The sequence below is a fragment of the Lagopus muta genome, chromosome 4 (genome assembly GCF_023343835.1).
Source record: "Lagopus muta isolate bLagMut1 chromosome 4, bLagMut1 primary, whole genome shotgun sequence".
Taxonomy (NCBI): domain Eukaryota; kingdom Metazoa; phylum Chordata; class Aves; order Galliformes; family Phasianidae; genus Lagopus; species Lagopus muta.
In genome coordinates, this window is record NC_064436.1 from 56114821 (window position 1) to 56137374 (window position 22554).

At 40.2% G+C, this 22554-nt stretch overlaps 1 protein-coding gene across 10 annotated transcripts in view; it reads left to right on the forward strand.

The window, feature by feature from the left end:
• Positions 1-35: 35 nt before the first annotated feature.
• The window catches only part of FAM184B (family with sequence similarity 184 member B), a 44566-nt gene continuing 22047 nt past the window's right edge, over positions 36-22554 (forward strand). For 4 of the 10 annotated variants that reach the window (XM_048941195.1, XM_048941197.1, XM_048941198.1 and 1 more), the window contains exons 1-3: positions 61-1765; positions 8365-9412; positions 9737-10583. In XM_048941195.1, the coding sequence (XP_048797152.1) occupies positions 10449-10583 (135 nt within the window). In that variant the 5' untranslated portion in view covers positions 61-1765; positions 8365-9412; positions 9737-10448. Of the gene's footprint in view, positions 1766-8364; positions 9413-9736; positions 10584-16455; positions 16565-22554 lie in introns of those variants that run through there. The other 6 variants (XM_048941192.1, XM_048941191.1, XM_048941193.1 and 3 more) reach the window with 6 other exon arrangements.

The following is a 22554-nucleotide window of genomic DNA, read 5'->3' on the forward strand; positions in this document are numbered from 1 at the left end:
CGCGAGAAAAGGTGGGAGTGCGCGCACGCTCGCGACTGAGCGCGGCTGCCAGGCCGGGAAATGGCGGGCGGACTGGGGCGGTGAGAAATCGGGGGTGCCGCCATCTTTCTGTGAGGAGTGCGGAGCTGGAGGATTTTTCTGTATAGTCAGTAATGAGCTGGAATTAAAACGATACGGGACGTCTTAATAGTCTGAATACACGCTAAGCGCCGAGAAGAGTGCTTAATGGCACATGTAGCTGAGTAAGCGCTGAGCTTTCATGCTGCCCACAGCCGCTGCCCCAAAGCCCTCCCAGCTGCGATGCGGAAGGACGGGCAGAGCGGCAGCTTTGCAGCGGGAGCCTCAGGCCGAGCAAGCGGGGTGGCAAAGCAAGGCAGGCTGGCTTGTGTCCAGACGTAATGAAAATCCTTTGGGGAACGATCATTAAGTGAGACAAACTAAAAAGGCTCATTTGTCTGGAGCAACGTGTTTTTTACCATATTTAAAGTTTATTTTCACCTTTTGTAAAGAGTAACAAGGGGAATCACGTTCACTTGGTATAGCTGGTGTCTGTGTAGTTGTCTGGGTGGATTGTCAAAGCTTAAAAGAAGTTGCAGGCTACTGAAACACCGTTCTGTCTTCTGTCAGCTCTGAGGGGGCATAAAAGGGCTGTAACTGCCTCAGTGGAAAGGGTACAACTGCCTCCTAGATTGCATCTTTTACTGGTGTGAGTTTCCCCCCAAATTTTTAAGCATTCGTTGTAAGCATCGTTTTTTCAAAGAAATCCTTTAATTAAACATGAGAATAAATTCTGTGTCTTACTCAGTTTCTCCTTTAGTCTGGAGGACTCTTAGGAGACCTCATTGCTTCCTACAGCTCTCTGCAAAGACCTTGTGGTGAGGTGGGCGTCTGCCTCTTCTCCTAGGTAATTGGGTGAGAAGTAATGGCCTTATGTTGTGCCAAGGAAGGTTCTGGTTGGATATTAGGAAAATTTTCTTCTCAAAAAGAGCAGTGAGGCATTGGAACAGGCTGCCCAGGGGAGTGGGAAGTCACTGTCCTCAGATTCCTTCAAGGAATGTGGAGATGTGGCACTGAGGGGGCCAAGGTGGGCATGGTGAGGATGGACTGATGGTTGGACTAGGTGATCTTAGTGTTTTTTTCCAACCTTAATGATTCTACATTTCTTACTGAAACATCTTTCTAATTTGTCTGTACTGTAATGGGGCAAAAAAGGTCTTACCTGCCTTGTTGGAAGGAATATTTCTGCTCTCCAGATTGCATCTTTTACTAATGTGAGTAAAAGACTTTTTCTTTTTCTCCACTAAATTGTCAAGCTATTTGTTATGAAACATAATATTTTCATAGAAGTTATTTAACAGGAGAATAAATTTTGTGTCTTGTTAAGAAGTGGAGAGTTAGCTAAGCTGAAACTTCAGACTTGCTGTTCACAGCACATGCTATCAGACAGGAGATGATAGTTTACAAGCAGCGAAATAGTGGATGGTCGGTTGAGAGGAAACATTCTCAGTGCTTATTAATTTTAAACAGAAAGCATTTAAAAATGTGAACCGCAGTATTGAACTGTGGAAAGTAGAAGCTTAGGGTCGCTGATGTCTATCTGCATTTGGGCTTGAGAAACATGTCTGATTAACCTCTATTGACAGCAGTTATTTAGTAGGGATGGATGATATACCATCATGAATAGAAATGCATGAAATATGCAGAACCCGTCCTAAAGAAAAGTTGCTTTTTGTTTGAGAAGAAAAAAATCCAACGAATAAAACAGGTAAGCACTAGGGGTCAGTATTGTTTCATATATGGATTGTCACAATGTTTCTTTAAATAGTAGATTTTTATCAACGAAATAATGGAATGATTTTGCCTTTACAAATGTGTCAAGGATTATGAGAGTATGTGTGGAGAATGGAGGACAGCACAGGGAAAAAAATAGATAAAAATAATTTTTAAATGATTTATACATGTGGCACATATAAATGTACTGCTATATGTTAATGTAGATATCATCTTCTTTATTAGATGTGTAATTTGTAGTTTGTATTAACTTGTCACTTCTACCGTTCTGGACTAATCCTCTTCTGCTCCTAGGGAAAAGGAAATAAGTTTCTATATGTTCAAGTATAATAATGATAACATAGAATCCTATACATTAAAGAAAACTTTTTCCTTTTTTTTTTTTTAATGTCAGAGAAACAGTTACACTATAAAAATATGATAATCAACAGCAAATCCTCACTGAGGGTTTTTTGTTCCTTTTTGGATTGCATGTATTTGTTTTGATTACAAGTTCATTTTTTTAGGACAATATCAATGTAATCAACTTTCCATTTAAGATATTTGTACCAGAAAATTGAATTTATCCAGCTTTTTTCCAATACAGAAGTCTAGTTATGGAGAACAAGATTGAAATAGGAAGAAAAGAGCAGGTAAAATTGTGTGATTCTGGTGGCTTTAAAACCCAGGATTTTTATTTTAAATTAAACGAAGAATGCAAACTGAATTACTTTAGATTCATGATGTCTGCCTGCATCTCAGAATCTCAGATGGACAAATAGAGATTTTCCCTTGTGAATACCTTGTTGTTCCTTATGATCGATTTCATCCAAGACGTGAGATTTATTTCTTCAGTCTGCTTTAAATATTTCTGCAAGGCTTTTTATTTCAGGATTGAAATGGAAGTCAGGCTTCTGTTGTGACAAATTGAAGCCTAGTCTGGTTAGACATAGCATCTTTCAGGGTAAATATGCCACAGGCATCCAGATTCCCATAAGCGTAAATGTGTCCTTGTGATACTAGCTTCCTTGTTTAACTTATGGAGAGATTTGGTTTCAGAATTTTTGCAAGTTATGGTTTAGAGCCCCAGGTGCACTAATGTGGCCCTCATTAGCCTCCCCAGGGCCTCCAGCCATGTCCTACCCATAGGCCCATGTTCCTCACTTAGCTCACCCTTTGGGATTCACTCCCATCTGAGCTAAATGTCAGACCTCAGCGAGAACCAGCTGCTTCCTGAGGGAGGAGGAGCTGATTGGGGGGACAAAACAGGCATTGAAATAACAACCACAGCAGCTTGAGCTCAGACCATAGTCCTGCAGAGCCTGAGTGAGGTGGGCAGAGCAGGCCAAGAGGTAGTGAAGAGGAAAGATGAAAATCAGAACCTCAGATGCTGCACCAGGCTTTGGAGGGAAGAGTGATGAAGATTTTCTCCTTGTCCCTCTATGTAGTCACCTCATCTGTTATGCTGTCTCTTTCTGGTTGTCTCTCCCTCTTCTGGTGTCACTGTTTTAGATCCTTTATCTTCCTTTGTCGGTCATGTGTGAACAAATACAGAATGACACAGGGTAAGCCAGACTTGCTGCGTGCCATTCACTCTGTAGTAATTTCAGTTGTAGGTCACTGGGTAAAGAACAGCATAAAAAAAGAAAGTTGATGCTATCCTGTTTCCTCTGTGTGCCAGGGCTCGTATAACTGATGCATCTGGTTGATTCCTGTTTCAATTTCCATATTAAAAAATACACACAGTAATATTTCATCCATAATAGAGCCATCATTATGCAGTAGTAATTAGAGATTCTGTTCCTCCATAGCTTGTGTTTGTCAGCTATAAAACTGTATACACATTTTCAAATAGTTCCTATTTTTAGTCAGTGAGGAAATCAGCACCACTTCTGGTGTATTTTGAATGGGGCTCTCAAATGCTGTTTGCTTTATGAGGGGGGAGGAAAGAAAAATTGTAAAGTGGTTATATAATCCCACCATTGAAATTACCGGTGGCTGAACTACTTGTCCTTTTTCTGTCATTCAACCTCTAGACAAGCTTTATAGGAAATAGGATAGTGAACTAAATGGGGAAGGATAGCTGTTATTATGGGTCTTCTGGACACTTTTACTTCTCTTTACAGTGTTTTGTTTGGTTTGTTTTTCCTTGATAAAAGGAAAAAAACATCCCCGAATTTTTTATTAAGGATCAAGATGAATTTAAATAGAGACTAATAATGAGGATAGTGAGTTATGCATTAAATTGGAATCTCGCTTAGGGATGCATCTTCCTCTGCTGAGACACTGACTTGAGAAGTTGTAAGTCTGTTTTACTGATACTGTCATTTGAAATGTATCATGATAGTTAATGACTACTTGTATTGTTGTACCATTTTCAAATGAAAATTTTATTGAGCTGGAAAACAGAAATACAGTCTAACCTGAGGTATCAGTTTAATTTTACCATCACATAAAAAATCCTGCTGACTTCAGTGAAACTTGCATAGTGGCAGAGTAGGGGCTCTGTATTAACGGTGGTTTGTGAAAGCTACTTGTAATACACTAAACAAAGGACCAAGCTTATGCATTAAACATGTGCAGCAGAGCTATCTTCTTCGTGTCTTAGAATTTGGGATTTGTGGATCTTATTTTGCATATGACATATAGATTTGTGTTGGCAGTAAATAATGATGAATTGATTGACTTTGGTTTCAATTGAGATAGTGAGGTAAAGTGGATGAGTTTTATGACCTTATTTTAATTATACTGATGTTTATATCACACAAGGTGTTAAGAATTAGAAAGATGTGTTACCAAAGCCTTCCTGACATGTGTTTCAGCTATGTGAGCAAAAAGCTAATATGCTTGGTGGGAAGGATTTTATAAAAATATGCAGAATTGCACCTTCTCCCATTTGCTAACTCTGACCAGAGAATCAGAGAATGGCTTGTGTTGGAAGGGACCTTGGGGATCATCAACTTCTAACCCTCCTGCCACAGGCAGGATTGCCAACCTGTAGATCAAGCAGAAGATCACATTGCCCAGGGCCCCATTCAACCTGGCCTTGAACACCTCCACGGATGAGGCATCTACAACCTTTCTGGACAGCCTGTTCCAGAACTTCACCACACCCTTGGTCAAAAACTTTCCTCAACATCTAATATAATTCTTCCCTCCTTTAGTTTAAAACCATTCCCCCCTTGTCCTATCACTATCTGCCAGTGTAAAAAGTTGATTTCCCTTTAAATATTGGAAGGCTGTAATGATGCCTTCCTGCAGTCTCTCTTCTCCAGACTGAATGAGCCCTGTTCATTCAGCCTATCTTCATAGCAGAGGTGCTCCAGCCCTCTGATCCTCTTCATGGCCCTTCTCTGGACCCTCTCCAAAAGCTCAGCATCCTTCCTGTGTTGTTGTCCCCTCATCTGGACACAGTGCTCCAGATTGGGCCTCACAAGGGCAGAGTAGAGAAGGACAGTCACCTCCCTTGTCCTGTGACATCCTATCTTCTTATGCAGCCCAGGATAGCATTGGCATCCTGGGCTGCTAGCATACAGTGCTGGCTCACATTAAGTTTTTCATCTATCAGTGTCCCTAAGTCCTTCTCAGCAGGGCTGCTCTCGAGGAGCTCTCCCATACATATCTGGGATTGTCCTGACCAAAATATAAAACTTTGCACATTGCTTTGTTGAGCTTAATTAGGTTCACATGGGCCCACCTTTCAAGTTTGTCAAAGCCCCTCCAGGTGGCATTCCTTCTTTCTGCTATATCAACTGCTCAGCTTGGTGTCATCAGCAATATCACTGAGGGTGCACTTGGTCCCATCATTTAAGTCATTGATGAAGTTGTTAAAGAGTATCAGTCTCAAGACAGACCACTGGAGACGCTGTTTGTCACCAGCCTCTACTTGAACATGAGCCATTGACTAAAGCCCTCCGGCTGCAAGTTTCCAACCAATTTTGTATCCAGCAAATGGTCCACCTTTCAAATCCACATCTTTCCAACTTAGACATCAGGATGTGGTGGGGGACCATGTATAAGGCCTCGCAGAAGTCCAAGCAGATAAAATCAGTTTCCTTCTCTTTGTCCACCGGTGCTATTACCCCATCATAGAAGGCCACTAAATTGATCAGGCACAACCTTCCCCTGATGAAGCTGTGCTGGCTGTTTCAGATCATCTGCTTGACCCTCGTGTTTTAACGTGTCTTCCAGGAGGATCTGTACCATAGTCATCCCAGGCATAGAGGGGAAACTCGCTGGCCTGTAGTTCCCCAGGTCTTCCTTTATCCCTTTCTTATAAATGTGAGTGTTGATTCCCTTTTTCCAATCATTGGGGTCTTTGCCTGACAGCCATGTCTCAGATATGATAGAATGGCTTGGCAGCCACATCAGCCACGTCTCTTAGGACCCTGGGGTGCACCATAGACATTCAGTCTCATGAGGTGATCTTGGAACTGCTCTGCCCTTATAGTGGGGGCAGGTTTGCTCCCTCCATTCCCACCAAGAGTTCAGGGCTGTGAGAAATAGGAGAATCCTGGCCGCCAGTGAAGACAGAGGCAAAGAATTCACTGAGTATCTCACCATTCTCCTATGTGTTGTAGACAGTTCTCCTTTCTCATTTTTCAAAGGAGGTATGCTCTCTTTGCCCTATCTCTTCTTATCAGTGTACCTATAGAACCACTTCTTGTGGTTTTTAACATCCCTCACCAAGTTCAGTTCCATCCGTGCCTTGGATTTCCTAATCCCATCTCTGCATGTCTGGACAGAATCCCTGTATTCTTCCCAGGTCCTTGTTTCCACTGCCTGTGCATGCCCTTTTCCCTCAGTTTGACCAGCAGATCCTTTCCAAGCCATGCCTATTTCCTGCCTCCTCTGCATGCTTTCTTACTCTGAGGGATGGAGAGCTCTTGCTTTCTCAGAAAGGCATCCTTGAAGAGTAGCCAGCTATGTTCCACTCCTTTGTCTCTAAGGACAGCTTCTAAGATCTTGTCCAACAATTCCTTAAACAGCCTTTCCTGAAGTTCAGGGTCCTAATTCCACTCTTTGCCAGGCCCACATTCCTCTAGATCACAAACTCACCCAGGGCATGGTTGCTGCAGCACAGGCTGCCTAATCTATATGTCTATAATGACCTTCTTCACTGGTGAGCACCAGCAACACTCCACCTCCAATCAGTCTGTCCTGAACCACAAAGTTAGCATCTATAGGTTCCTGGAGTCTCCTGGACTGCTTGCAGCTCACCACGTTGTTTTCCCAGCAGGTATCTGGGTGGCTGAAATCAGGATGAGAGCCCAATGATGTCAACTTAAGGCTTTTTCCTTACTGATATATTCACTGACATTGACTGATCAACTATCAGAGAACGTTTCTGACATCTGAGTCACTGTTATAATCTGAATACGTGACAGGACAAGGTGCAATTCTTAACTGAGCGATGTCAAATTGCTTTGGTAGCACAGTGAAAGGATGAGAACTCAAAAGTTACTTACATTGCATTCAGGTTTTGTTCTAAATTTTTTATTGTTTCAGTTTTTGGTTTTTTTTTTCTTCAGACAGAAGAAGAAAGATATAAAAATATAATAGAAGGAGAACCTTTGTTTGGTTTGTTTGCTTGTTTTCCTGCACATGCTTTTTAAAACAACAAGGAATGTGATTTTAAGTCAGAGCTCATCAGAAGTCCTACTGACTTCCATACAGAATGAGGATGGTAAATACTACCTCAATATTACGTTATGAAAAAAAAAAAAAAGACCTAACAAACTTTGGGAGAGTACAATGTACAATGAGCAGAGTGTTTTTGGTTTTTTTTTTAAATGTAGAATAGCCCAGTCTTCCATCAAAGTATGGGAAAGAACATCCTCTCATGTAATGATAGTCTATGTAATGTATTTTGCTAAACTCTAACACTGAGAAGACTGAAGCTTGTGGAACAAAAGTCTGTACAGTATGCAAACCACAGTTGGCTGAGTGAACAGAACTACAGAGGAGGATATAGATTTCAAAATCTGTACAGTCTGCTTTAGAACAAGCAGCAGGTACCAAAAGTGGAAGACAAACAGTTGTTTACTCCTAAAAGTAAATCAGTCCATGCACTTGAACAGTAAAGCTGTAAACTAAGGTTTCATAGGATGGTCTGGGTTGAAAAGGACTACAATGATCATCCAGTTTCAATCCCCCTGCTATGTGCAGGGTCACCAACCACCAGACCAGGCTGCCCAGAGCCACATCCAGCCTGGCCTTGAATGCCTCCAGGGATGGGGCATCCACAGCCTCCTTGGGCAACCTGTTCCAGTGCATCACCACCCTCTGTGTGAAAAACTTCCTCCTAATATCTAACCTAAACCTCCCCTGTCTCAGTTTAAGACCATTCCCCCTTGTCCTATCACTATCCACCCTTGTAAACAGTTGTATATACAGTTGCTCACAGGCTTAGAGATGATAGTGTGATGACTATCTTCTCTCTCATAATGAATGTAAAACTAGTTCTACAATAATAATTCAAGCAGAAGTATGTTTTCTGTTTAAACTGCTCTAGTTTTTATTCTAAACTGTATCTTTGCCATATACAGCTCTAAGTTCAACAAAAATTTTCACGTTCACTTATGTGTTCTGCAGGGTTCACATAAGGTCCACTTTTATATAGCACACACTTGAATGACACATTATGGCATCCTTGCTCTGTCTCAAGTCTCCATCTAGGCATGCATTCAGATCCAGCCATAAATTCTGCTGTTTATCAGAAAAAAAAGAGAGAATGAAAAAGAACAAATCAAAACAAACAAAAACAGAGGTTGCTATTTCTGTGTTAGAGCAATAACAAAGGTAAGTTATTGTAAGTACTTTTAAAACACAATACATTCTTCTTAAATAGTGTTCTGTTTTCACTCTTTTGCATGTGTGTGCTGTTGTTTCTATTTTTCCTGAGGAAAAAGATGCTGTTATTGGAAAATCCAGAGAACTAATTAATAAGTTTGTCAATTTTATCAAATTTGTGCATATTTCTACCTTTTTCTTCCTTCAAATTGATGAGAAAGTTTTTGGAGAAGGTTTAACTGAATTAAACTTCAGTGTGAGTACACATATGAAATAGCAGGTAATTGACGATGGAGTGTCCTTATGCCATAAGCATAGAACAAGTTCTATTCTCAAGCAGCAGCATGTTAGTCACTGATGAATGTCATTACTGTGTGCAAAGATTATATGTTTCTTGCCTTATGAATGTTCTGTCTGGGCTAAATTCTCCTCCCAGTTTAGTATCTCCCAACAGCTGTGATAATCTCTCCTTGGCCCTTATCTCCTATGACTTTCTCAGTCAGCCTTCATTTAAGGTCCCCCTTTTTTCTCCCAGCAATTAAAGGGTTTGGTTTCTGTGTCCAAAGTCCTCTCTTCCTATATCTTCTCACTCCTCCCTCTCTGCCCTACTGCCTTCAGGCGTTCTTCTGCCCAATCTGTCTCCTCTTATGAGTGCTTATGCTTAGCAGTGCCTTATCTCTTTTTGCCCTCATTGAGGATTTCTCTTTTTCACATATTCTTTTCCCAGTGCTCTTAGCTGACTTCGGATAATCCTCTTTTCCAATCCTGAGTGCCCTGAGGAAGCTCTGAAGCTCTTTTTCAAGCCCAGCACAAGCTTCTAGCCCAGGAGGAAGGAAGGCACTGCCAGGAGGTGAGTCTGGGGGCAGGAGTAGCCTCTGTTCCCTCGAGTGGCTGTGGGCCCCTTACCTTGCTCTGTGGGCTCTCTACTACTGGCTGCAGTGACAATCACAGGATGCTGAGCAACACTCAGCTTCCACTACCTGTTCTTTCTCCTTTTTCATCTTTACCTCTTTATTTTCACCCTACTTTGCTTTCTTCTCCTTTCCTAGACTTGTTTAAATGTGTTCACTAACCATTTTCTTTTTTAAGAAAAAAAGATGTTACTTTAGTATCTTGCATATTTCTGCTTTTTGCCTGCTTTTTTCAGCGTTTTTTTTTTTTTCTTATTTTTAAGTGTGGAATGCTTGGCCTTTTGAAGAGAGGGAATGGCTGCAGATGAAGACAAGTGAGCAGTGTCAGTTTTCTTCCTGCCTTTCCTATGTGAGCACAGGGCAGCCGAGGGGAGCTGGCAGCCCAGGGGAGCTGGCAGGCCCACCAGGGCTCAGCTGCGGGGCGGAGGTGGAAGCACCCCTTCATTCTGCTTTTAGCAGAGCAGCAAAAATTGATCAAGATTTTCTTTGCCACTTTATTGGTCCACCTGGACTTGCAAAGGGTTGCCAACTAACAGAGCTGATGAAAGGTGCCCGAATCATCCTCTCAGATGATCCCTGCAGCAGCCCAAAAAGGCAACGCGATTTAATCTGCAGGCAGTCTCTCTATTGGATCCCCACCGACGTCTGTGCCGCTGCTCGGCGTGTCCTGTGGGGAAAGCGTAGCATCCAGCCGCTGGCATCTCCTCCTGGCGGAAGCACCCTTGGAAGTGGAGAAGAAAAAGAACTGCCGCTCGTGAGGCTCGCACGTGCTGCTCGCTGCCTCGGCCGAGCGCTGTGCTGAAGGAGCGGGACATCTGCGCGCATGGGAGAAGCAGCTGCTCCAGCCCGGGGCTGGGGCTGAACTTCCTGCAGCGCTTCGGGCTTGGAGTGAGCGCAGAGGGAGGCGAGCAGCAGGACGGGAAAGCGCAGCCCGGAGCGTATAAGGACAGACTCGGTTAGAATATTTAAAGCTTAATGGCTTCCGGCATAAACAAGAGCCGGCAACCCGGGACTTGCAATGGATCTAAAGCCCCTCGCGGCATTTCGGCAGAAGGATACAATAAGGAAATTCACATGCAAATGTGCAAGAAGATCGCCCAGCTCACCAAGGTAAGTCGCTACCCGGGGAGGTGAGGCTGCCCCGCGCTGGGGCTCAGCCGGCAGCCGGGGCTCCGGGAGGGGCTGGGAGCCGCCGCCCCGCCGTGCCGCTGCGCTCTGACTTCGTTCCGAGCGGTTCGCCCCGGGCCGCTGCTGCTGTGCGGCTGGCGGTGCGCGGCTCACACCTAGCCGCGCTGATGAGCTTGGGACGGGAGGGAGGAGAACTCACTGTCTAACTGCCGTGCCGTGCGGCACTGCCACTTCTAGTCGATACCAGGTTGAGCTACGAAATATTTTGAATGCTTCCCACCCTACGTTAAGAGACGAGAGGAAATCTGTGGCAGGTGGCCCTTAACCTTTTAAGCTATTTTTGTGTTACACTGTTGTCGGTCAGAAAAACCCAGCTTTACGTACTCATTAACCTCACTGCAATTGATTAAGACGTTTTTGCAATGAAAGAACACTGACCGCAAATGCAGGTCAAACGATAGGAAATCATTGAATTGTTGGAGTCAGAAGTGCTAGCTAGTTATAATGTCGTTGTTCTCTCCTAACAATAACTATATCTGATAACATATATTGTGTATGAATGCATACACAGGAGCTGCCTGTACTTACACGTATGCTTAGTTGTATTATTTTCAGTCTACTGTAATATGCCAATGCTTACTTACTGGTGCTTTGATTGTATGTTTTAATTTTATCTCTACTTTTTGCCCATGAATGTACATTACACTTTAAAGTACACTTTGATTCTGCAGTGATGGCAAGCTGTTTTTCCAAATAAGTGAGTGTTCCTTCAGTACTCTCACAGAGAAGAACTTTCTGTTCATTAACAGTTACTGATTTTTCAACTACAGTCAAGTGTGTGTGAAAGGCGACTGTGAATTGGATTTTCTTCGGTTTCCTTGTTTTCAGTCCAGAACTCAGTTGCACATTAGGTAAAATATGTAACTATCACTCAAAAAGAAAAAAAAATTATCACATTATCCCTTTTTTCAACTGATAAGCAATGCCTGTGTCTCCATTAAATGGTAGCTGGTGGTGGGCTGCTCAGAGGTGGTGGAGTCACCAACCCTGGAGGTGTCCAGAGAACATTTAGACATTGTGTTGAGTGACATGGTTTAGTGAGAACTACTGGTGATGGGTGCACAGTTGGACTGGGTGATCTTGTACGTCTTTTCCAATCTTGGTGATTCTGTGATGGTACTTCACAGAAGAAGAGCTGACCGGTCACCAGCTTCCTCTTACTGAGTGCTGCATTTCTCAGCAGCAGACTGAGAACGTAACGATGAGATCTGAGAAATGAAACCCTTGTTCAACTTTCCAAAGCTGCACTCATTTTCCATAGAGAGTTCTATGCCTTCCTTTTTATATAACAATTCTTTTTGAAGTTTCTGCAAGCTCAACTGTATTTTTGAGGGGAATAAAATATATTATTCCTTTCTAAAACCTGTTATGTTACTTTATAGTCTTTGGCTTGGGGGAAAAAAAAAAAAACAAACTAGAAAGCTATTTTAGCAGCAAAAAGACAAAAAAATTCACCTCAGTGCACAGCATCCTGGCATAATGTTAGGAAAGCCTTCATCAAATTGTATGTTCCTGCTGAATTTTTACTGTTAAAAAGTGAATGAGGCAATTTATTCTTTTAATTGAACTCCCCATCTGAGTACTTCTAAGTCATTTGAAACAAAGATGCCTTATACTTGAAGCTCAGGAAGTTCCTCTGAAAAACAAACTATTCTGTTTTGGAGTATAGCTTTTAAGTACCAATTTTCTCTGCTCCAGTGCCATGCTTACAGAGAACTTAGCACACAGCTGGAATTCTAATAATATGCTTTTCCTTCTGTATTCTGAGTTAGATGTTTGCTGTTCATATAGTAATAGTGTAAGAAGAAGGATCTGAGACTGCATTAGCTGAAAAATTGCTTTGTGGCACATTTGGTATACTCATTTTTGGCCAAGGAACTTTAAGAGCTCCCTTTTGAATTACTCTCATTTATTGTCGATATTACAGTCAGGATGTATCATCATCATGAATTCTCCTTTGACTTTGGTTTGTTTGTAGTACTCTCCTGTTTCTAACGTAGCATGAAATACTGCTGTCTTTTGATATACAGCTACAACTTTCTGTTCCAATTATGACAGGATTTCATTGATGGGGAAATAAAATCTGATTACTCATCCACTGTGCATTGTGCCAAGAGGAGAAAAGTACACGATGTTTTAATCAGGTGTATGATAGAGAGACAGCCTTGTGTTCCATTTCTGTGTTGTACAAACAGCAGTGGCTGCCTCCTACTCAGGGGCAGAGGAGTAGTGTGCAGTCATCAGTAGCAGAACTGAACTGATTGAGATGATAGTTTCTATCCCTGCATGAAGTGCTGATCATGTTTTAAGACCTGTGTTGGTGCTGGGACCCTCTGTAAGTAATCCAAACACAGATCTTGAAAGCAGCTCTCATTGTACTGCCTTGCTATTTCTGCTTTTGGAGAAGTTAAGGAGAGTAAGTTTTTATACTTTTAAAAAGTGTAGTTTTTATACTTTCAGTCATGTTCTGTTTTTTCTGTACTGCAGAAAAAAATACAAACACAAATTTTACTTCAGACAGCAAACCACTGTTTTTTGTAGCCCATTAGGGGCCATTTAGCAGTGTTTTTAGATGCTTGACTTTTTCCACTGTTGTTATTTCACCAAGCACACTTATTCTGTTGCATGTCTCAGGTGTTCAACTTTGACTGCGTTGCATTTACTCTGTTCTGCCAAGCCAGCACAGGGCTCTCCTGGTACAGGAACTTAGGGCTTGGGAGTCTGAAATGAAATGTGCAGGTCTCAGATGGTAATAGCAGAAGTTGCTGACATGTACTCATTACTATAATTTATAGTTCATTGTACAGTTGAGTTTCTTCTTTTAAAGCATCAGCTCACAATGTTAAAGGAATAAGACCAAAACAAATATATTATATATATATATATATATATATATATATATATAAAAGAAGAAATTAAGAATTAAACCTGATTTTTTTTTTTTTAATTATTATTCTCATGGATGCAAGTAAAAAATTTAAAAGACCTGGTAAAATTAGTGAGTTTGAATGACAAGAGGCCATGTCTTCTAGATTTTGATATGAAAACCGGGTTGCATTGCAGCTGTGTCCCAGTGAGCTGTGCTTTGAGTTTCAAGAAAAAAGCTCATGAGATTTAAGAACTAAAAGAGTTCAGGCAAGGAATGTTTTGCTTCCAGGTGGGAACGCGCATCTGTAGTTGTCATTCTTATACACAGATCACACCCTTATTTGGTGGATACCTTCTGCAACACTTGTGCATTTGAATTACTTGAAGGTGGTGCATTTTCATGGTTGTAGCAGAATGCACAACTTTATGCCAGTAATTAAGTTTAGTCTCCTCCATCAGACACTGCACCCTTGGTATGCTCCTCTGTGCATGCCAATTTTTTGTATTTCTGGTATGTTCAGCAGTAATAGTGTTTAAAATATGTGGTGACTTTATAAGCATTGGGTTCCCTGCTGTCACAAGTTCTTCTAACATCCACTGTCTGTTCCAGGACTTTCATATGCTTACAGATTCAGGACAGTCCCAATTGCTTGAAATGGGATGAGAAATGCAAATGAATTCATGGAGAAGAGTGCTGAGGAGAGATCAGCTTTCACTGAAAAGGCAGTGTGGGCAGGGCCACAGGAACTGGATAATGAACAGATAACAGATATCCATGTTATTCAGGCTTCTTTTCAAACCTCTGCCAGAAGAGCTCAAATAAACTTAATGTTCTGAACTGTGCTTCTGGCACTAAGCCTAGCATAAAGAAGTAGGGATGGTGATCTTACCTGGTTAGCAGAGCTACTCTGTCATTTTCATTTTATAAACAATTTCCTGGACAACAATGGTGGAGTATTTTTAATGAGAAGAGATAGTTGCTCACTTTCCCTAGGGATTCATGTGACTGACTGTATTGGGAAGTTGGGAGCCTTGATGCAAGAAATATGTTTTAAATGTCAGTATTTCTGGTTAAGCAGATTATTATTTAAAACCAGTCAAGTGGTCTGGCAAGAATTCTGTGTGTGCTGAATGCTATGGGCCTAAATGGAGGAACAGAGTGCCAATGCAGGGAAAAGTTAATTGCTGGTAAATTACAATAAGAACTCTTTTTTTTTCACCTGCAGGGGAAAGAAATGTCAAGTGGGAGAAAGTGTATTCCTTTTCTACAAGAAGCAGCATAGGCAGATGTTCTTTAATGGCTCCATGTGGAGCAGTTGAAAATGCAATGTACTCTGGCTGCTTATCACCACCAGTCGCCGGGGGGTTTGTTGCCCCTCTGCTCAGTCAGGAGAGTAGAAAATATGAACGTTATTTAATAAGCTTCAGTGGGAAATCAACCAGATACGTAAAAACCATTTTCATTAGTTATATAAAGGAGAATGTCTAACTTGAGCATAAAAGTGTATGAAATACACTCTTTTATTGTTCAGCTCTGTGGAGGAGGATTGCAGCGGTACTGATGGAAAAAAGCCAGCAGTGTACGCTGGGAGCCTGGAAGGCCACATGGTATGGGACATTCCCTTGGCCATTTGGAGTTGGTTGTCCTGGCTGCATCCCTTCCCTGTTCCTTGTGTACCCCTAGCTCCTCACTGGCAGGGCAGTGCAAGAAGTAGAAGAGTTCTTGGCTCTGTGTGCATACTGCCATCCATCAACTAAGACATATCAAAACTGTTTTCATCAAAAATCCCAAACATGGCACCATACAGGTGTCTGTGAAGAAAATTAACAGTAACCCATGACAATCAGTTTCTTTCTAGAGGTGTAAGATTCTGGAGAGAATTACCAAGTCATCTGGTGCGTGTGTGAGCACATCAGCTGTTTACACCACTTCAGTGTTTTGCAGCATATCAGATCATTTAATCTTTCCTGTTTTATGTATCATAAAAAGTGACTGATATATTTAGGTTGGAAACACGGTCCAATCCCAGTGGTTTACTCTGAAAGCATTTATCAGCTGAGCAACTTGTAGCTGTCTGAGCATTCCTTTTATCTACTCATGTTTCTAGTTGAAATATGTTGCTTTTCTTTGGAAATTTTGGCTAGGTTTGTTGACCTTATTTATTATGATGTATTGATGATACTCAGTAACCAGCGCTTTGGGTGACTCAGCTGTCGTGCATGTAGTTGGTGTGCTACCAGAGCTCTGCTGTGTGCTTGAGGCTTTTTGATGCCAGTACTCTGGAGTGGTATTCAGTACTCTACAGAAATGAAGCAAAATGGAACAGCGTAAAAATTAGGATCAGGCTTTTGGAGCAACAGTACTTTTGGGGCAAAGAATATAAACAAACTGGCCTCCACACAGGGAAAGAAAGAAAGAAAGGAGAGAATCATTTTACAAAGCTGCTTACAATGGGTCCTAAAAAGATCCTTAGCTATCAATATCCCCATATACTTTACTTGATGATTTATTCATTTTAATGATTTTTATGTACAATTTTCTATCAGGATTTCAAAGATATCATTATTTTTGACTATCAGCTGATGAAAACGTATGGACTACAATTTCTTTACCTGTCAGCACAATTATTTCCTTACAGAACTTGATGGGAACTCCTAGCTCATTCAGTCTATGTACAATATCATGTAATTGTGTTAAAAGCAGTACTAAAACCACCGTTTCCATTGGGAAATTACTCCAAACCTTATTATTTAGATGGATAGACATTACCACTGAAATTAATGAAAGGTATAAGAATATCTAGGTATCGGGATTACCTTCTGTAGCAGAAATGCAAAGTCACAGCCTGAAGCAGTGATTGAGCACCTGCTGGGAAGGCAGGGCCAACCCAGGGGAGCTCAGGTGCATGCAATGAACCTGAGTAACCAGAAATGGTGGAGCCAGGATCCACCCCTTCCCAGACCTCATTTAAGGGTTGGCCTTAGAGGTGAGGAGGTCTTGCTGGAGGTTTCTCCCTATCTCAGGCCTTCTAAAGGTGAGCAATTGTTTTTTGTTGTTGTTTCTGCACCTACAGCTGCTGTATTTGGGTTTCTTCTCATTTACTGTGGCCAGAGACTTTACCACCTTGCTATTATTGCTGTACCATCACATTATAGTGTTATATCTTCCTAACATACAAATTTGTAACCGGTCATTTTGCAGAAAATGAACAACCTTAGTAATCAATAAGCAAAAGCTACTTTATAATAGAAACTGGATATTAAATTCAAGTTAGTATTTGAAGCAACCTTATATAAACTACTTGTTTATAAACAAAATGTGTTTTATTAATAAATGTATTACAGGCAATGGGAATAAAATATCTAGTGACCTACTGATTGCTAAGGGAAGAATTACGAAGTTATAGTTTTTCACATTGTATCTTTTCTTCATGGATGGGTACATTAAGTACAGTTCTCAGTGACGTTGTATCTGTACCTTTCTACTAACAATTTCTGTAAGCAGTATGTGGAGGTCAACACTCTACAATGAAGATTTCACCTGAGTTAAAGGTCAGTTTAAGACATTCTCATTTAAATGTTCTAATGTTATACGTTTTAGGCTCCTCAACATTTAAAGATGCATGCATGCATCTACAGTCAGATCTTAATGACATTGGCTATCTCACCATAGCAGTTTACTTGCTTTTTCCTGAGTGTACACAACCAGGCAGTCTCTATTTGCTGCTGAAGACCACTTAACCTATGCTTTCATTAGAAACAAGTAGACACTCGAGTTTTTCCTCACAGGTATTTAAAACCATCACAAAGTGTGTGAATTTAATTAGTCTAGTGCCAAGATTGGGTCAATTCATCTTGTCTCCAAGTGGAGCGCATTAGCTCAGGCAAGCCTGGTTGTGCTGGTTCTGTATATTCACTTGTCTTCTGGTGCTCATGGAAAGCAGAGCATCATGTAACCCTATTACTGAAGAAGCACTTCTTTTATTTTGTAAGGAAACTATAAAATTGTTTTCAAATAGGACTTTTTCTTAAGATAACGAACTCATTGCACCCTTTTAATATAATTGCTCAGAACTTTGTATGACTTGGTCTTTAAATACTTAAAGACAGTTCTAACTTAAAACAGATTGCTACCAGAGGAGTCTTCTATTATAATTGAGTTTGGAAGTTACAGTGTTTGGTTGTGACTATATGCTGGCAGAGTGTTACCTTTAAATGTAATTATGAGATTACAGTTGAGTATCTTTCACTTTTCACTACTGAAATTTGATATTGGAGCTGTTTAAAGCAATAGCTGGTACTTGTAAATGCTATTGCTTAATTTTATTCTTACTATTTAGCTAGTATATTGAAAAAATTTCATAAAAATAATGAAATGTCTCAAAACTACAGGGCAGGTGCTCTTGGCAGTGCTCCTTGCTGTTCTAATCCACGATTTTCTGGATGAGGAATGAAGCACAGTGCAGCTCTTTGCCCAGTCGTGCAGCCAGGCAGTGCAGTCTGGTCAGAGTTAGGGCAGTGCTTCCTGGGCCTGTAGTGCAGTCACTGTTTCCAACATAAATACGACACAGTAAGTTTCTGCTGCTTGTATCTGCAAGTTTTGAAAATGATGCATTTAAAGTAAGGAAATATTTTGGAAAAGCAGAAATCAAATCCATGAAGTTCATCTTTGATTTACTTCTTTTATTGTAAAACTGGGTGATGTTGCATTAATCTGTACCAACATTGTTAAAGCTCTTTAGAAAAGCTGAAGTTTCAATTAGGTGCCTAGAATGATCAGCAAAACAGAACAAAAGCTAACAAGTCTTTAAAACAACGAAGATTGTACCTACAATTTTAGACACCTTGAAGATTTGTAGCAAAAAGAACCCAACAAAAAACATTCTCAGTGAGATACACGGAGAATAAGGCCTTTTAATTCCTTTTCTTAGCATAGACCCTTTAACGTTTGTACTGAAAATTCACCTGCACTACAGTGATCTTACAGCAGACAGATGGGACAGATATAAAAGTGATTTTTTTCGAAGGCATCTGTTTCCTGCATATTAACTGTATGAAACAGTTTTGCAAGATGAACTTACCCAGAACTGTAAAAGCAAAAGGTTTATGGGGTAATTGAGGTCTTCAGGAGTTATGCAAGAATTTTCCCAAGATGGAGATTGCAGTAGGTGAATGGAAAATACTCTGAAATCTATTTGCTCCTAACCACTGCTTTTATGTGTATCTGTATATCAAACACATCGGTGGATTTATCGATGAAAAAGCATTTTAAAGCTTTTTTCAAAAAGCATTATTTTAAGAGTTTTCATCTAACCTGTGGATTTTAATTGACACAAATTTCACCTACTCTTACTGAAAGATGATTATTCTCCATGGAAGCATTTGAATACTGCTCAACTTGACAAATACTCCAGTTTAATATGATTCATCATGAGGGGAGCAAAGAAATAGAAATAAGTTTCATGTAAATGTCACGTGAACTGATTTTTTTTTTCCGGCTCTTTAATTGCACTCAGAATCTAAAATTAAGGTGCTTTTGTTGTTTAAGTTTTGTGAAGTGATTTCAGAGTTACGTATGAAAGGATTTTGAGAGAGAAGATGCAACGTGAGTCAGGAACTGTAAAAAAAAAAAAAAAGTTTATGATAACAGATTGTAGGGGGCAGAAGCTAAAATCATCTGCATGTGAGCTCACCTTATTTCACAAATGAATTATCTGGAAGTAAAAACAAATAGCATACTAAATGTCTCAGGTGATACTAATTCAAGGAGAGTCATAAACACCAAAACAAGATTGAAAGAAAAAAAATAACAGAGATGGAAAGCAAAGGGAAGCTGCAAAAGGCTGACTTTTCCAAGATCCTGCATCAAAGTAGATTTGTACAGTATCTAAATGTTAAATGTTTTAGTTTGTAGGGCAACATGAAGTGAATGTGCAGACATAAAAATAGTGTGAAGTAAGATTCTCTACAGCCTACAGAAACCTCGTAGAAGAAGGGAGCAGAGGAAAATGAAGTAGTTTCAGCTTTTAAGAATTCAAACTTGTCTCATCCCTCTACGTATGATTTTTGTCAACTCTACAGAGAGAAAAAGTTGGGAATCTGGGAGTGCAGAATTTAAAAAAAAAATATATATATATATATATATCTAAACCAGTCAAACACTAGGAAGAATTCATTTCACTTACATTACCTGTTCTAGACAACTGCACTGGAAACAGGAATGTTTCCTTTTGGGGGCACCTGTCTTTCTCCTTTGATTAACCTGGATCAGATGTGTAATGATGGAAGGAGTGGTGTTAGGAGAGATTAATCCCATCTCTTGTATAGGAAACTTCCTTCTTATTATTTTCTTGCAGTAATTACTGGTGGCTGCTGTGGACCTTCTGTGGTAGCTGTGCTTTAAGGTAGTCGTCTGTTTCTTAGGGTTTCCATGTCAAAATGGAAGGAACAGTAATAAATGGATGTCCTGTTCCTGGAGGTTTCCAAGGACAGGTTGGATGGGACCCTGGGCAACCAGGTCTAGTATTAAATGTGGAGGTTGATGGTCCTGGCTGTGGCTCTTTGCATCTCTGCCTTTACTAATTTGTTAGCTGTGCCTATTACACAAGGATGGACGGAAGTTTGAGTGGTGGAAAATTTTGGAAAAATATTTTTAACTTACTGCCAATTAAAAGCTTGAAATAAGGTATTTTTATTGGGTTTTACAAGTGGAAATCAACCTCAATATGGTCTGTGTTGATTCAAGTAAATTTTAATGTACTATCACACTGAGTAGATAAAACAGCTATGAATTTCTTATGAAAATAATTGTATTTTATAGCTTTTTTTTTTTCTCTTGAACGTGATGATAGTAAGCTATGTAATCTGAAAACTTACTGTAGAGATTTTGGCATTCCTACCTGCAAGTCCACTTTTAGAAAGCAAAGGTATTATACTAGCTTGGGTCCAAAGGACAACCTTCTGCAATCCTTTATTTGCTGCTTCTTATCGTCCTTATCTTCCATACCAAACTGTCTCGATTCTTATTCAGCTAATAAGGCAACCTGCTAGAACCGTTTTTTTTTAATTGTGGTAGTTAAGCTACTGTAGTAATAATATTTGTTAATGCTATTGTAGGAATACAGAAGTCTTTCTGAGTTTGAATACTTTACCTTTGTCTTCGCTAATGAGGTAGAGCTGATTTTTTTTTATCTTTTGCTATTTTATTGCAGCATAAAGAAAAGCAGAAGGGAAATAAAATGCCATTTAGATTCACATCAGTAGAAGAATAAAATAAGGCTAATTAGACATATTCACTGTGCTGATAATGCTCTGGTGGTGTGTAGTGTGTAACAGTGTTTTTACCAACCTGTTGTGTAACTCAGTTGTTGTAAAATCAGTACAATACCCAAATGCCTTTAGAGAACTGGGAGGAAGTGGCTGCCATTGCTATTAAGCTAGTTACTCATGGTGTGAACTAGTGCTCCTTTCATTTGAAGGCAATTCTCTGTGCTGTCTAACCAATCTATTTTAGAGATCCTTTTAAAGAACTGTTTATCAACACAGCTGTTGAGAGTCTTGTACCATGTTAGTAAGCATTGTGTGCACTGCAATGTGCAGGTGTTGAAATAATTTTTCGGTATTTTTCCTTATAGCAGAATGCACATAAACTCCCAGATTAATCTACACATAACTCTAGTCTCTTAAAATGAGGTGTCTGGAATAGGAATGCAGTTGCTATTTTCAGTAGGGAGTGAAAGGCATTTGTGAGGGGCTTAAATTTCAGAAAGTACGTGCCAGCAGCCCTCTGAAAGTTAAATCTTTTAAGAAGGTTAAGATACTGAAGAATTGGCTTCAACAGTCAAGCCTGAATATTAAATTGAAAGCCATGCATTTTCAAGTGAGAATTCTTCCTTGTGATTCTAGCCACTATTGAACAGATGGATAGGAATAACCGATAGCAGGGAGATGGGTTTCTTCCAGAGCTTTTAGATGACTCATTTAAGGTGTTGGTGATAACCATTATTGTAGAATGTCTCCAATTTGTTCTAATGCTCAGTGGAATTTGAGGAACTTTGACAATTAAGTCAGACTTTGGAGGAATCCAAATTCCACTGTCTGACCAAATATGACATAATATGAGGCAGGTGGATTTAGTAGATAAATTCATTGCTAAGGCTAGAAGTTTTTAAATCACAAAGGCTGGGTGTTCTAGTGCTTATCTTTTGTTTTGCTGTTGAAATCAAATACAGATATGTGATTACTAATTTGACCTAGTTAGTTGAAGAATTGCCTGAGATAATTACTGGTCATTCTAAAGCCACAGGCAAAATTCACATTTTCCTTGTAGTTTAAGTCTGTTTCCTAAGGTAGTTTAATTAAAAAAAAAAAAGTTTGTAGTGGAATTTCAGTTACCATTTGTGAAGTGAAGGATTCTGCTTAGTATCCTGTAACTATTTCTGTTTCATAGACAAAATTATCAAAAATAACAGAAATATTTACAACATGTAATCTAAGGTCAAACAATACATGTGTTTAAGTGTAGACTATGACTTCTTGTCTCCTTGTATTCTGGAATATGATGTCATTACTGTCTTTTGCCACGTTTATCCAGAAATGTATCCAGACCATGTTTTGCATCTGTGATTTTTCACAGCTTCTATATTTGTGTCCAGTTCTGGTCTCCCCAGTTCAGAGAAGACAGGGATCTCCTAGGAGCCCAGTGGAGGGTCACAAAGATGTTGAAGGGCCTGGAGCACCTCCCACATGAGGAAAGACTGAGTAATCTCAGGAAGATTGTGGAGGATCTGATTTAATGTTTATAAATATCTGAAGGGAGATGAGAAGCAAATGGATGGGCCAGGTTCTTCTAGGTGGTGTGTAGTAATAGGACAAGGAGTAATGGCCTGAAACCTGACATAGGATATTCTGTATAAACATGCAGAAGTACTTCTTTGTTGTAAGGGTGACAGCATTGGAACAGGTTGCCAAGAGAGGTTGTGAAGTCTTCTATGGAGATATTCAAGACCTGTGCAACCTATTGCAG